At 39.0% G+C, this 14,615-nt stretch overlaps 2 protein-coding genes across 2 annotated transcripts; one reads left to right on the forward strand and one right to left on the reverse strand.

Annotated features, from left to right (window-relative positions):
• The first annotated feature begins 1,173 nt into the window (after nt 1-1,173).
• On the forward strand, nt 1,174-9,771 carry LOC108672833. Its single transcript, XM_018160575.1, has 6 exons — nt 1,174-3,032; nt 3,411-4,211; nt 4,480-4,662; nt 5,363-5,494; nt 5,850-5,944; nt 6,993-9,771. Exons 1-6 carry the CDS (start codon nt 1,263-1,265, stop codon nt 7,267-7,269), a joined length of 3,258 nt encoding a protein of 1,085 aa, XP_018016064.1. The 5' UTR covers nt 1,174-1,262; the 3' UTR covers nt 7,270-9,771.
• Nucleotides 9,703-14,581, reverse strand: LOC108672834 (male-enhanced antigen 1). The gene is made up of 4 exons (XM_018160576.2): nt 12,898-14,581; nt 12,433-12,517; nt 11,755-11,900; nt 9,703-10,203 (listed from the first exon to the last, which is right to left on the reverse strand). Exons 1-4 carry the CDS (start codon nt 13,060-13,062, stop codon nt 9,964-9,966), a joined length of 636 nt encoding a protein of 211 aa, XP_018016065.1. The 5' UTR covers nt 13,063-14,581; the 3' UTR covers nt 9,703-9,963.
• Between the last annotated feature and the right edge of the window lie 34 nt (nt 14,582-14,615).

Here is a 14,615-nt window from a genome sequence, read left to right on the forward strand (position 1 = left end):
GTGGTATATGTACCTACTACAGTACTGGACTACTGGTTAACTAAATAATTAACTTAAACTTGATCATTACAAACAAAGGGCATGGAAAATTTTTCAAAAATCCATTAAATAAAATGAAAATGAAAGATGTCTATCAAACAAGACTACAAGAGACATCCAACTAATTCTATAACAAACCTGATGTAGGTACTATATAATTGAAACAGTTTGTCCACTTTTGATCCACCTTTTCATTTATAGTCAGTCACCTGGCAGAGCACTGTATCAAAGGAAAGCTATTCACCTTGCCAAGGTGAATAGCTATTCTAGTCTGGAAAAGTCCTATTTTTGTCTGAAATATCGTGGCTCTAATATCATATAATTTCAGTAGGTATGAAAGGTATTATTGCAGATTAACTACATCCAAAAAAAAGGGTGTTTTTTTTTAATTATATGTTTTTTGGGGTGTAGATTACGAATCTGAAATCCATTTTTGGCGGTCGGCATCGGAAAACCGATTTTTTGCAATAATACCGATCACACGTAGCGCACGACATCTTGAATGAAACTTACCCGAGGCTCCACCAAATAGTGTTGAACTGTTTGTGTAGAAATGGAATCACGGCTGGCAAATCCATAAAACCACGGCTCAAAAAATTCAGTCGCGGCTTGCCAAGTAGATATATTCCATACTAGTAGCTATTCACCTAGCCAAGGTGAATAGCTTTCCTTTTCATCAAATTCATCATTTCATCAAATTTCTATGTCTGCCTGCCTTGAAGTGCCTGGGAAAGGGTTAAAATGAGCCCAAAGTCATTTATGAAATGTTTCATGTTAAGAAGTTATTAACAAAAATTCTTTAAATTGTTCCTTCTTACACAGTTTGACAGTACACATTGTCTAACAATGCTGACTGTTGCTGATGTTGAAACACCTTTGTCCTTTGTGAAGGTGAAAAACCAGTGTAGTTCAGAGCATTGAGAGCAACAAGCTTCTCAACAAAATAGACTTGTCCCAGTATGTCAAATTCTATTGCAATTTATGTTGAAACAACTTTTTTCTCCTTTCCAATTGTGACCTATGTGAGGCCTGTTCATTTCAACAATTGCTCTTAGTTGTTATAATAAGTTGTTGGATTTACTTGTGAATGTGGCTGGTCATGGTTATAATCTTTTCATTTGCTTAAAATTACAGGTCAATCGATGCTGGTTGCTTATATTGTACCTTCAGTCATTCCAGATTATGGCATACTCATGCTGATTGTATGAAATTCCCAATGTAATATGATTGTCAGTGGTGAGGCAATGAAGGACAAGAATAATCTTGATGAAGCTTCCTCGCTATGCAAGGTGGAAGACGTACAAAGTATTGAACAGTCCAACTATGATTCAAGCAATCATGAGAGTATCAATTGTACATCTCCTCCTGTTGCTGAACATAAGTTTGCTCAGGACAATGAAGCTGAAGTCAATCTTTATGATGACATGGATCCTAAGAATAGTGTTTCAAGTAATGGGCAGATCCAACAGCGCTTTGCTGACCCTTCTGATAGACATGAACTCTCTGAAAGTTTTGATTGTGAACAACTTATTCCTCATGGAGGCAATTCAAAGCAACTGCACGTCCAAACTCCTCTGCCAGTTATTTCTGAGGCATTCAGTCAATTAGTATCTGATACATTGGAAGATGCAGAAGTTGAAGTTGAAAACAACTTGATGCCCATTGATAGTTCTGCCAATTATGACACCCAACTATCTTATCACCCATCTGCAGCTGAATTGCCAAAGGATTCAAATGGATCTACATGTAATGGTAATAAAGAGTTGCCTATTTCTCTACAATTCAATCAAGAGGAAATTAGTTTCAGTGCTACTCCAATGGACTCTCATGATGTCAATGGTTCTCCTAATATGCATTCAAGCTGTGAAGCTTCAAGTCATGTGGAAGAGGAGGTTAATGATGAGTCAGATGGATCTGCTGAATTTAATGATGAAGATCGTGAAGCTGCTGAGGCAGAGCACCGAAAAAAGGCTGCAGTGTTGAGTCACAAAAAAGATCAGTCAGGTGATAGTTCCATTATGTTAGTGGACAGTGATGATGAAGGTGATTGTGATGATGACTTAGAAGGAGAGGAAGACTTGGAAGAAGAAGAGCTGCTAGAGGAAGAAGAAGAAGAGGATGGAGGTGAGCTTGAAGATTATGAAGAAGAAGATCAAATGGATGGTCACTATGGCTCAGATCACTCCAGCTCTGGCAAGTCTCCAAGTGCTCAGGAAGCAACTTCTCTTGTAGAACACTCAATAGAAACAGGTCAGTCAAATGTTCCTGCAAACCAGGTGAGAGCAACTCCAAATGAAAAAAATTCATCTTTATATAATGGTGACACTCATAATTTTTTGGGAAGAGACCACAAATCAATCATGAAAAAAGTCAGATATAATCAAGAAATTAGTTTGATAAAGCGTAAAAGTCCAGTTATTGAATCTGACCAATGCAATAAAGATGACATGGAAGATTTGAATGATGAAGAAGAAGGTTGGCAAGAACTTGCTGAGTGGAATCAAATGAAAAATGAAGAAATGAAAAGCAAAGAAGTCAATAGAGACCTTTATCCAACTGAAAGCCATTCCAGGTTTCATGTGCCTGATTCCCCTCAGCACCATAAAAGAAAATTTAATGATAATGTACCTAACAGTACTGAAGCAAGAAGGGTTTCAAAAATTTCTGGCTCAGTGAATATCAATAATGCTGAAGTTTCCTGCAAATCATCAGTCAAAGAAGGGTTTCAGTCAGTGCCTGAACCTCCTGTTGAGTCTGCCAAATCACACATGACTCATTCTTCTGCTGTTCAAGACAAGTGCACAACTTCACCAAGTATGGCTGCTGAAAGATTAGCAGCTGTAGTGGATCGTTCTGAAATCAATCAACCTCCAATTATTGCTCAGCTGAATGAAACTAAAGGCTACTTTGAGATTGGTTCCTGCAGAGATCACCCTGAACTCTCTATGCATCTTCTCTCAATAACAATAGTATATGCCAAGCAACTCAGTAAGGTGAGTTACAGTGACATGCATGAGATACATTTACTGTGTTTTCACTGTCTATGATGATTGATGCACAGTATTGTTCATTCCTGCTTAAGATGTGCACTTTATTTGAACAATTTTTTTATTAATTTCAGAATGATTCTAAAATACAAACAAGTGTGTAGGTATATACATTCTGAAGTATGAAAATGTCATAATTTTATTATTTTTACATCTGTGCTATGATAAATTCTATTTATAGACATTAGTAATATGCGCTTAAAATTTTTGTGCCACAGTTGAATCTTCTTTTAATAAAATGCTATTAAATTAAATACTTGATACTACCAGATAGCAGAAGTCAATGTCAAAATTCAATTCATATCCTCAATTTATTCTCAACAGATCATCCCTGGTTCCCTGCTTCGATCATGCAAAGAAGGACCACATTTCCAATATTCATTACTTGGCTGTCCTGTGCACACTGACCCCATCACCAACCTGAGTGAATGCGAGTTCCCGGGTGAGCGTGCTCAAGCCCGAGTATTGGCTACTACAACCAACCTTGCACAGTATTTACAGCAACACTGCATCCTCTCTGTTATGCTTTGCATTGGTGAGCTAGAACTGGCTGCAAGTTCAGTGGATTTGTCTACACTTGTTCCTACTACAGCTGGGGAAAAAACTAAGGTAGAGGGCTCATATGAGCTAGTTCCTCTCAAAGGCAACATTGCTGGGTCTAGTTCTTCAGGTGGTGCTGTGGTGGGTGTGTTGGTGGAGCTAGAATGCACCACACTACCTAGCGCATCTGAGAGTAATGTTAACAGAAGTACATCTGCAAGTGTTCATGATGAAAATGGAAAAAAGGTAGAACGTGTCCTAAGTCATCTCAGTGAAGTGTCAATTGATTATGCAGCGCTCAACTCTGGGAAAAAGCGAGCACGAGACAATAGCGCCAGCAGCAACTACCTCAGCTTTGAAGCATCGGACATTAAGGACAACAGCCTTGCTATGAGTGCATCAAGGCAACTCATAAGAGATCAACTTAAACCTCCAATGAAGAAGCGAAAACTTACTGAAAATGGTGGAGAGAAAGAAATTTATTCTGAAGAACATCCTGTTGGGGAAAGATCCGAGTTGGAGGCAGCAGCTAAGGAAGATATGCATCAATGGACAAAAGCTCAGAAAAATATGTATTATAAACAGGTATTACTCAATAGTTATTATATATGGTCAGGGGAAGACAATAATTTAATTGAAAAATTTAAATTCAGCTGTTTCTAAGGTTCTTGATGCAATTTAAAATCAATGGTTGCATGTATATCAATCGAGTTTAATTATGTGCAATTTAATGCCATCTTATATCTGAGAGAAAATTTTCGAGTGTGTGCCTGTGCAAGATTTGTGAAGCGAGTAGCATTTTCTACAAATTTTCTTGTAAATAATGGACGTTATATTGTTGTGTGTATTGTAGGTGGTGCTGCGTGATAAGAAGCTGCAAGAGGCCTTAAGCAAAGAGTGGAAGCAGCATGTGGCAGGTATGGAGGAGATGCTGTTCGAGCAGCTGCAGGAGGTTGAGGAGGAGAGAGCAGAGCTCGAGGACCAGTGGCGACGCCTCAGAGAACGTGAAGCTGACGTACGGCGCCGGGAAGATAAGGTCTGTGAATTGTCCTAATCTGCTACTTGGTCATCGAAGCTGATACTCCCTTAAATAATTCCTATATTCACTGAGTGCTTTTTTAAAGGATTTAAAGTGAAAATTATTTTTCTTTCAATTGCTTGTGCAGTTTTGCATGTCCTATTGCAGTTGCCGTCAACAACCAGTGCTGGATGAGACCTCAGTTGAAGGATATTATTATCCTGTCTTGGCATTAATAATTAAAACGGATTGCTGTGAGGAGGCCATAAAATTTTAGAGATCAGTATGGATCAACCATCACACGAAGGACTATTGTGCTATTATTAATAGTGTTGCGTTACGTGAAATACTTCCGACTTAGTAGCTACTTTGCTGTGATGGTGCCTGTGCATAGGGCGGAAACATAAACATTGTTGCCATGAACAAGATCCTGACAAAGATAGATTTATGTATGCAGTATTTCGTTCTTACTTTATGTTTCCACGTTATTGTTAGTCTTTCAAAGGTGTGTTTGTCATACTGCCTTGTGGCACTACCTTAATCATATTATAACTAGACATTTCTGACATAATTTCTCCTGCTCTAGGCTAATTAATTCTGCTAATAAATTTAGTTAAACTCCTCAGATAATCATTTTTTATTACAAAAATTTTTTGAACGTAAATTGTCGAAATTCCATTTAAACTTGGATTCTTTTATCATTTTTTTTTGGTTGCAGTTATTAGAGTTGCAGCAACATGTCCTTGAGCAACAAGCATCACTGAGCTCTCAGCTACAACAAGTGTGCAGCAATAGGAGAAGCTTCGAGCCTCGCACCGCAGACAGATTGAGGTCCATCACTTCTGGCAGGGTGTGTTTTTTTTTTTCTCATTCTTCAGTGTACATAGTGCACTGAACCTAAGGAAATGGCTTTAGGAATCTAAGGAAATGTGTTATTAGGAAATGTCACCTCTTCTAAGAAAATTTCTTTGGCTTCTTGCTCAGTTACTGCAACTCAAAATTGTGTTTGTTTTTCATGTAGATCATTTACGTTCTATTTTTTTCTTGAATATTTGATGGGTTAACCACTTGTAAATGTGTATTCTTGTACAATTTCCTACGTAAGTCCTGAAAATTGTTCTAATGAGAAAATGTTGGCTGGTAGCTATTTTTTTGCTGATTTTGTATTGAATTATGAGGGATGTTGACATTCATCTCGTCCTTAGGAGGAAGACAGAAATAGCGGCGGTGGCAGCAGCAGCAGCAAAGAGTTTTACAAGAGACAGTGGCTAAGAGGCATGGCTAGCACGCACCGCAGATGGTGAGTTATAATGCCTTGAGCAGCGCTTGCTGAACTCCTCAAGAATATCATATCATTGGACCCTGTAATCCGCATAGGTAAGAAGTACTTGGGGCATTGTTTGAGACACTGCACATGGCGATGGTTATGCACAGCTGTTGCCTATCGTGTGCCGCAAACATGTAACGCCAAAAAATGTTTAACACAGTGTCCTTCCCTTCTATTCCCATCCCTAGTGACCAATATTGCTGCCAGTGTTATATACTATTGGTATTGGAGGCAGGGACTTGCTGTTTGGCGATAGAGCAGCGATGCCTAGAGTTAATTCCTCCTACATACATGACTAAGGGAAGAGAGGATGTTTTTTTTATACATGTGCAGTAAATTGAATACGTGACGGTGGAATGAAAGGCATGTGAGAAAAAACGTTTAATAATTGAGATGATTTAGGTTATTGAGGGTACTAAAGTGAAGTAAATTGTATTCATTGCAGGTTTGGCGAAAGGAGGAACTGTGACTATGAGAGAGTGCAAAATAAATTTGAGTAGTATAGTGGAGACTTGGGGAAGAAGGGATCGGGTAGTGTGAGATTTGGTCTACGTAGTTGTTTAGTTAGTTGGGAAGTTATTTGTGTCCTGTCAGCCTTGCTGTTAGGTTCTCCCTGAGCTTATTCAACTCACAGTTGATCTTCCTGATCTTGTGGCTGATGTATGAATGCGGTAAGAAAATGCGATAGTTCATAAATTATCATTAAGCTGGTTCTGGATTTTAAAAGGCAATAATTTGTGATCCATGAACTAAATTTTTAATGAACACTGAGGCGACGTGAATAATTAGTAACCTATGCTACGATTTTAACAAGACCCTTGTTACCATGTATGCTGCGAGCCCTCTGACGGTACTAATATTTCACGATGAACCTTTGCTGATATTTTATTCTTATTATTTCTTACATTTTGTAATTAATTAGGATTAGATTTTTTATTATTGCACGATTGCGTCTGCTGGAGCTCGTGATTAGGAAACTGTTCAGACAAAAATATCTCCTGTTAATATTTGGTATTTATAGGGCCACGGAATCGGGTATGTCGTCTTCCTGTGGCGTAAGGAGCACCACCATTGCCGGGAGCTCTGGCGAAGGCAGTAGCGCACAGGTACTTCCTGATAGCAGGCGTGATGGCAACAATACTTCAGTGCCCTATAAATATGACGCCGACATTTTCGACGAGATCACCCGCCTCACCAAGGAGCGGCGCCGCTTATTGTCTTCAGTCTCGCCTGACTCGCCTCAGATTGCTGAGCTCGACCGAACACTGCAGCGCCTCATGGACGCATCGGGCGTGTAATGCGGCCTTCACTGGTGTTCAATACTAGCACTTAGTGTAGTGTCTTACTAAATTATTTCTTACCTAATTTCTGTACATATTTAAAGAATACTCTAATGTCTCCTTCAAATCGTTCTGCAGGTTGCACATTTCATTTCTCTTATACATTTTTTTTATTCTTTTGTGTTGTATGCTTTTTTTTTAGAGCGATGAAAGCTCATGAATAACACGTTCAACGAAAACTATATTTGTTGTCCCTCTGTCTTATCTCTTCCAGCGACGCAGGTGGATCATCAAGATCGTAACTATTTCCAAACAATCGTGCATTTCATATTTGCTGATCTCTTGAGTTACTACATTGTTAGTAGACAAAACCGTTAACCGTTTCTATTTTTTTATGTGGCTTATCAGCGGGTAGTCTAATTTTGGGTATTTGATAACAATAGGAAGCTACTTGTCATCAATAACGTAGTGAAATGAGAGGCTGGTGCTTTTGGTAGCTAGTAAAATGAACGATCATGCCATGTGACCAAGCTTTGCGGCATGCGCTGTGAAGATAATGAATGATGAGCACTGTTACTTAGTGCTCGTTTGAATGTTAGCAACCTTAACTTTGACGCTTCTGGAGTAGAGCTATGCGATTTCGTTGAAAGCCTTTCTCGTATCAATCTTATGTTCTGCATGAGGGCTACGAATCGCTCTTTTGAAAGTTGCTTTTTCCACTCTCAAGTTTTTTATTTTAGTTCAATGTTTACATTTGTCATTGACACATAGCTTTCAAATTTACATTTCTCCTATGGTGACGAAGTGCAGTTCTCCAACTGTGGTGACGAAGTACGAATTAATAAAAGCCTTAATTTGTAGTTCGTTGACCATAAGGACATTCGTGAGTCTGACTGAGGACCAGAACCCGGTTATACCGATAAAATTAAGCGCCAAATATTCTATTTCTTCTCAATTGTTGTTGCGACCTGGTTCAAGCCTTAAGTCCAGAATTCGACAGATCGTTAAATCGCAACGCGTTAGATTTATGGCGCCGTGAAGAAGTGGGATCATTCTGTTGTGGACTGCACGTGTAGTCTGTGATGGTCAAGGGCGCATTGTAAGAATTGTGCAGAAGTTTGCTTCCATTTGTTCTCACGATGAAAAACATAATAATGTAGCAGAAATGAACACTCGAATATTAAATATGCAAGTGCTGAAGAATTTTAGCATAATATTCATATCTCTTTTCGAGTGCGAATTTCTTTATCAGACCCTGTTTCAGTGCTATAGAATAAATCTGTTCAATCATTTATGATAGTAAAATTAGTCTTTCGTTATTCATGGATGTTCAATAAGTAGCTATGCTGACAATTTTTTGCTAAGCTACTTCAAGTCCATTTTTTTGTTGATCACGGCTGATGTTCTTGACGAATGGTTAAGTTATGCAGTGATTTACTTTCTCTAATTAGCAATTCTCGTTCCGAGTTCATCAATGGAGGCAGATGTCGACCAATGCAACCGAGTTAAGTTAAATGCTACATTTTTCGCACCTGTTCGTTCACAGCCCAAAAATTGCGTTGGCATGCATCTTGCAAAACAATTTATTATACACATGTGCAAGATGTCTTTTTCTGCTGTTCACCTGTTGGACTTCTTTACTTAAGTTTGTCTTTTGAGGGATACATTCGGTTTCTTTTCCGCTACCCTACTTTGGAATAGGTACTAAAGTAATTATAATGAAATTCTTTAATTAATATAGCGTCCGCTTAGTGCAGAGATTTATATTGTGTAGTGAATCATGAAGGCCATTTACAGGGATGCATTCTGCCAGTGCACCTCTTAATACTGTCGCTAGCAAGTTGGCCCAAGTGTTGTATTATGCTTCGTATCATTACTGCTGTCTTTGAAATAACTTCTGTGTTGTGTACCGCCCTATAAACTGTTGTTTACGTAGTAATGAGAAAATCTCGTCAATAACATCGTAATTGTATTCAGTGCATATTAGTGTTGTAACATAACAGGCAACGATTTTTCTTTCATTTTCAGCCGTGGGCTGAGTTAAGAATGGGTTTTGTTGGTGGGCCGATTATTAGTTTTAATATTTCTGTTGCTAAAGTGCTCTCTTGATACAACAAGCTAATGAACATAAATGTTGTAGGATTCCTGTATTGTCGTAAGGATATATGCTGCGATTATTGCGTTTCTGTTCTCGTCGTGCAACGTCAAGAGACCCAATGAATAATGAGTGACTAGAAGTTGCCCGCTAAATAAGTGAGAAGTGACTACTGTACAAAGTTATCTGATTATAACGATTACGATTGAGAAACCATTAATGTATAGCAGACTCTCGATACGTAGTTTAGACTGAAGTAGTTTAATGATGTGCTAGCTCTTGCAACTGCCACCGCTTGTCCCGCAACAGTTCTAATTTATAGACTTCACGGCCTATGGGATCACGAGAAACGAGGGTAAAATAGGAAAGGAATGTAATTCTGGCAAAGATGGATAAAAACTTTCAAATACAGAGTTCTTGAATCTATATAATTCCGTTACTTGTAACTAATATACTATGTTCTTCAACGGCCGCTAATAGCTGTATCGCTGTCCATGCAAAGGATAGTACATCGTTTAAGAATCTGCTTCTGCCAACTTTCCTAGAGTTGAAGAAACGGAATTCTAAAAGACATTTCTTGGGTTCAAAGTTTACTCATAGGATTTTCCCAGGAAATGTTAAGAATTAAGTGAACTGTCGCAGTTTCGAGATTCTGCGTTCCCGCTTAGCTTATTTCTGATGATAGAAGTCAGACGATCATCAGGTACCTGAGCTGCCCAAGGAGGAATCGCCGATGCCGGCAGAGAAAAACCCTTCATTGCACTCAAGATGGCGTCTTCTTGCTCCTTGGGCAGCGGCTCGCTGTTGAAGGCGGAGGGTACCGCAGCTGCCATGGCCAACGAGGCGACGCGACTACTCTGCACATGAAATAATAGAGTAACAATATTCGCTGGCTGAATAAATTGATGCACACAATGTGCGTCGTAAATATTGAAAAAATAGATGCAGATCTAGCACGAGTTTAACTTCTCTTAGTGCAGAAATTTGGAAGAATTTTCCAGACTTTTTTAGCTGAATCGCTAGTAAACATTAGCCACTAAACTAACTAACTGACTTCCAGACTTTTAGTTGGAGGTTCTGATTGAAAAATATGTACTTGAAAATACCTATGTCTTTGGTAATAATTGAAGGTTGTTAATATGAAACCAATTTCAATTTATTAGTAGCAGCCTTTTTTGAAGAAAACGCCTCCGTTGACGACGGAACTAGCACTTCTAAACCAATAACCTTGTTAACTATTTCGCCCTGGCAAAAATTTCAAGCACCACTTCTGAAATCAAGATCACTCTTTGAAATTAAGAGAAAGTAAAAAAGATAGGTGTTTTTAATCTTCGTTAACATTTTATAATGAAACAGGACCATACAATCGTTGAGAAACAATCAGTACTAACAATTTTGCCGATATTTATTATTAATCCTAAACGGATTAGCGATTAACGCCATCTCGCTCTCACGTCCTTGATGATGCTAACTCAGCGCCTTCTATCAATTCAGTCAGCAACTCATGAATCTTAGCTTCCTAGTCTCCTATATATTTCTTCTCGCTTCGAATCACCGACATGCGGAACAGCCTCCCCGATGACATCGTTGGCGCTCCAAGTATGAACGCGTTCAAGAACAGACTAGATAAAGCTATGGAAAAATATATGTTCAGATTTGAAATTCCTTGCACCATATCGAACCCGGTGGAAGTCGAGTAGCTATTTCAAACTTTCGTCAGTCGTGAAAAGATCCTGTCAAATGACACGATTTTAGATCTGTGAACAAGGCACGAAAAGGAAAAAAATCGGCGACAGGCCACATGAGGCCTACGCTTCAGCGATCAACGCCAAGAGCACTATGTTATGTTATATGCAGCATTTACGAAGACCCCTCACAGATGAAGTAAAAATAATGCTCTGAATAAACATGCTTTTATTCAGATATCGTACTGGTTATCTACATTTTACTACCAGATTCATTGTTGATCGTCACCACTGCTACTCGCGTATATGTCGTGTTAGATAAATATTTGTTAAAGTCTGTTTCTGATGCCTGGCACAGTAAATGTATAGGGGCAGTCCAAGCACGTATCCGCGATACGTATCATGTCGGGTTATTATTTGAGAATTATTATGATCCTTTTTTTAGTAGTGGAATTCTGAGTTAGATTTATAATCAAAATCTGATTTTAAATTTAGTCAATGCAAATTCTACTTGAAAATAAAAGTTCCCGCTTGCCTTAAATTTCAAAACGCTGAACTTGAATGGGAGTTCCGTGCTAAATGTGGGTTTGAATGGAGTTTCTTCAATTACATACAGTGCTTTTGTTTCATAATTACCAACTAGATTAGAGATGACGGGATTCGGAACGCAGGGTTAAGCTGTTATTTTTAAGTAAAATTATTAATTTATTCTAGTATAGTCACCGCTATGCGATTGACATCCAAGGGAGGAGATTCTTCGTTGGCATAAACGTCCTCGAGGCCGTGAGTGTCCGTGACGACAGTGGGGCCGTGCGCCTGCAGCGCCCCCATCAGGCCAGCTAAGCTGCTGTAGTCGATCTCCTCTTCTTCTGCATTTTTAAACGGACTAAGCTAATAATTAGAGCGAACATCCGAATTGATACCAGAATATGATCACCAAGTAAGGGCCTAGAATCGATAGGCTGTGAAAAATTTACGAACTTGTTCTTTCAACGCGGCGACCGGTCATAATCGGATAAAGCATACGTAATATTTAAGCATATTAAGAGAAATGGTATTATAAAATCCCCGGTACGAGCTTTTCGTACGTGCTAAAAACTCATAAGTTGCAAGCGGAAGTAAACGATGTACTTCTGTTTTTACAGAGTTCATTAAGCGTCATGGTCCAGGGCATTGTTCAGTTATTTGTCATGCCTCAGACCATCAGGTAAATTTCGACAAAAATTGTTTCTATAATACGACTTGTGGAGGAAAATTTGTTATCAAATCTAAAGAAAAATATGGAATCGCAGCAACATTAATTTTATCTTTGCTGTGTTGGCGATATATTTCTCAGCAATGCTTCCACTTGAATTTGGAACACAAAAGTCACACGCAAAACATTTCACGTGAAACTCTCACCTGCCTCAGAAGGTGAAGGCAGAACTGGCGCCTGCACTGGCGCCGAAGCGGCATCCCAGTCTTCTTCCTCTGTATCTGACGCCCACTGAAAACGGATCTTAATTATAATTAAATCATGGGAAGTTATCTGGAGTCAAAGTTTAGTAAAGGCTATTCTCAGCAACACATCTAGTTTGCTTTCATCAGGATTACGATAAAGAGTTAACATTTTGTAAACTTATAGTTACGCTGATATTAATCCGAAAGCGGTGCGGATGTGAGGAGAGATCATCCTCGACCGTAATTTAGAGGACAGCTAATACGGTACCGTAATTTGTTATTCTAAATAAATTTATTCATATTTTATGTGATCTTTACAAAATTCAGCCTATGAGTCTCTATAAGATTGTGGCTACTGAAATTCCAAGTAGTGAAGTTTGACAAAGTTCATTGAAACAGCAACAACAAGTGGCAATAAAGTCGCACCTGCACCTCAATGTGGTGACCAATGGGCATGTACCCTGCAGGGTAGTCAGGGTTTGGTTCCTCTTGCTCTTCGTCACTCGAGGAGGAGAGGAAGATCGGCGGCTGCTGAGGCATCTCTTCGTCGGAGAGGTTGCCGGAGTGGTCAGGCTCTGGCGTGGGACTCATGCTGAATGGCGCTCCTAGGCGCACTAAATCACTTATTTTACTACCTTATTGCACTCTTCAATGTTTTTAACGATTGATAAAATTTTTCTGAAAAGAAGCAAAAGTTTCACGATACAGAAATCTCGATGTTACCGCAATCAAGGTTTTAGATATAAACACAAACTTAAATTCAATCAGTATGAGAAGGAAAGAGAGACAATACGACTGTCAAGGTATTAAGTAGAAGGAAAAGTTTACTAACACCTCCGCTAGTTTGCACCGGAAGTCGAAAATAAACATTCCCAGCAAATTAAAAAGCATTATTTAATGAAAATTCTTAGCTCATCACACGAAAAAGGCGGTAGGTCTCAAATGGCTTGTTCGCTGAAATCGTTAAGAATGAACCCGCATTAGCATCTTGTGCAGACAATAGGAGCTGGTGAATGGCGGAAGCAACGAAGACAGTCGAAAAAAAGTCGCTTACACGGGACGTCGCCCGCATGAACGAGGGAGATGCAAGGGATCCAGCATATATAACGACAACCCCTCAACTGCCCTGCCTACAAAACAACTGAGACCCGCCGTCATACAGAACGAGCTCTGCGAAGGATCAGGAACAAAGCTCTTAGGAACGCAAAATCCCATAGGACTTCTGACGAACCCAGACACATGTCTTGAGTGGCCATTTGAGCATTAATGGATTTCGCATCTGAAATATATTTCGAGTGAAATTAGTTCGATTTGCCCGAAACGTATTTACATAGAATAGAAAATAAAAAAACATGGAATTATTGCGTTCATCTAATATTTAGTTTAATGGTCATAATTAAACGTCATTCAATAGAGTATACACAGGTCGAATATCCCTAAAAACACACTTGCTAACGATTAATGCGAAGACAATTAGGGAAACTGATGGTCATCCCCTGTAGGAAGAAACGACAGGGAACAGGTTAACGAATCTATTTGTTGGAATCTCAATAACAGGAAAAGTGAGAGTTGCAGATCATCTCGTATATAAAATACAATAACCGAACATTTAAGGGCGTAAACTACGAGAGACGCCAATTTTATAAAGTTTCAAAAACTGCGAACGAAGCTTACATTGTTTAATTATTCGATCCGCACTACTGAATACAAGGTAAGAGTACTGCTAGTGCGTTCGACAAGAAGGAATTTTCAAAATTAAATACAACTTTACTGGCCGATTTGCAAACGCATGAGACTATAAATAATCGCCCACATCCGTAATTTTAATACTGGCTAAGTCTAAATCGAGGCAAATGAGGCAGCAGCAACATATATACATGCCGATGGTTCTACCATAAATGAAGCCAATATTTCATCATTCAACTTGAATCATTCGTCCAAGGAATTATTGCCAATCATTTTTATTAATTTAATAAAATTTCGCAAACACGGAAGCCAAGCATGAACAGCAACACACCATCTTGCGAATTTATCAGGCTTTTTCTCTTGACAGCAGCCAGCACAATGAAAAAAAATATAACTCAGTACTCACTGCAGTGAGTGACAGAGAGCGCATTTTCTCGTCGACCTACATTGACGGACAT

Source organism: Hyalella azteca, unplaced genomic scaffold (assembly GCF_000764305.2).
Source record: "Hyalella azteca isolate HAZT.00-mixed unplaced genomic scaffold, Hazt_2.0.2 contig15387, whole genome shotgun sequence".
Lineage (NCBI taxonomy): Eukaryota > Metazoa > Arthropoda > Malacostraca > Amphipoda > Hyalellidae > Hyalella > Hyalella azteca.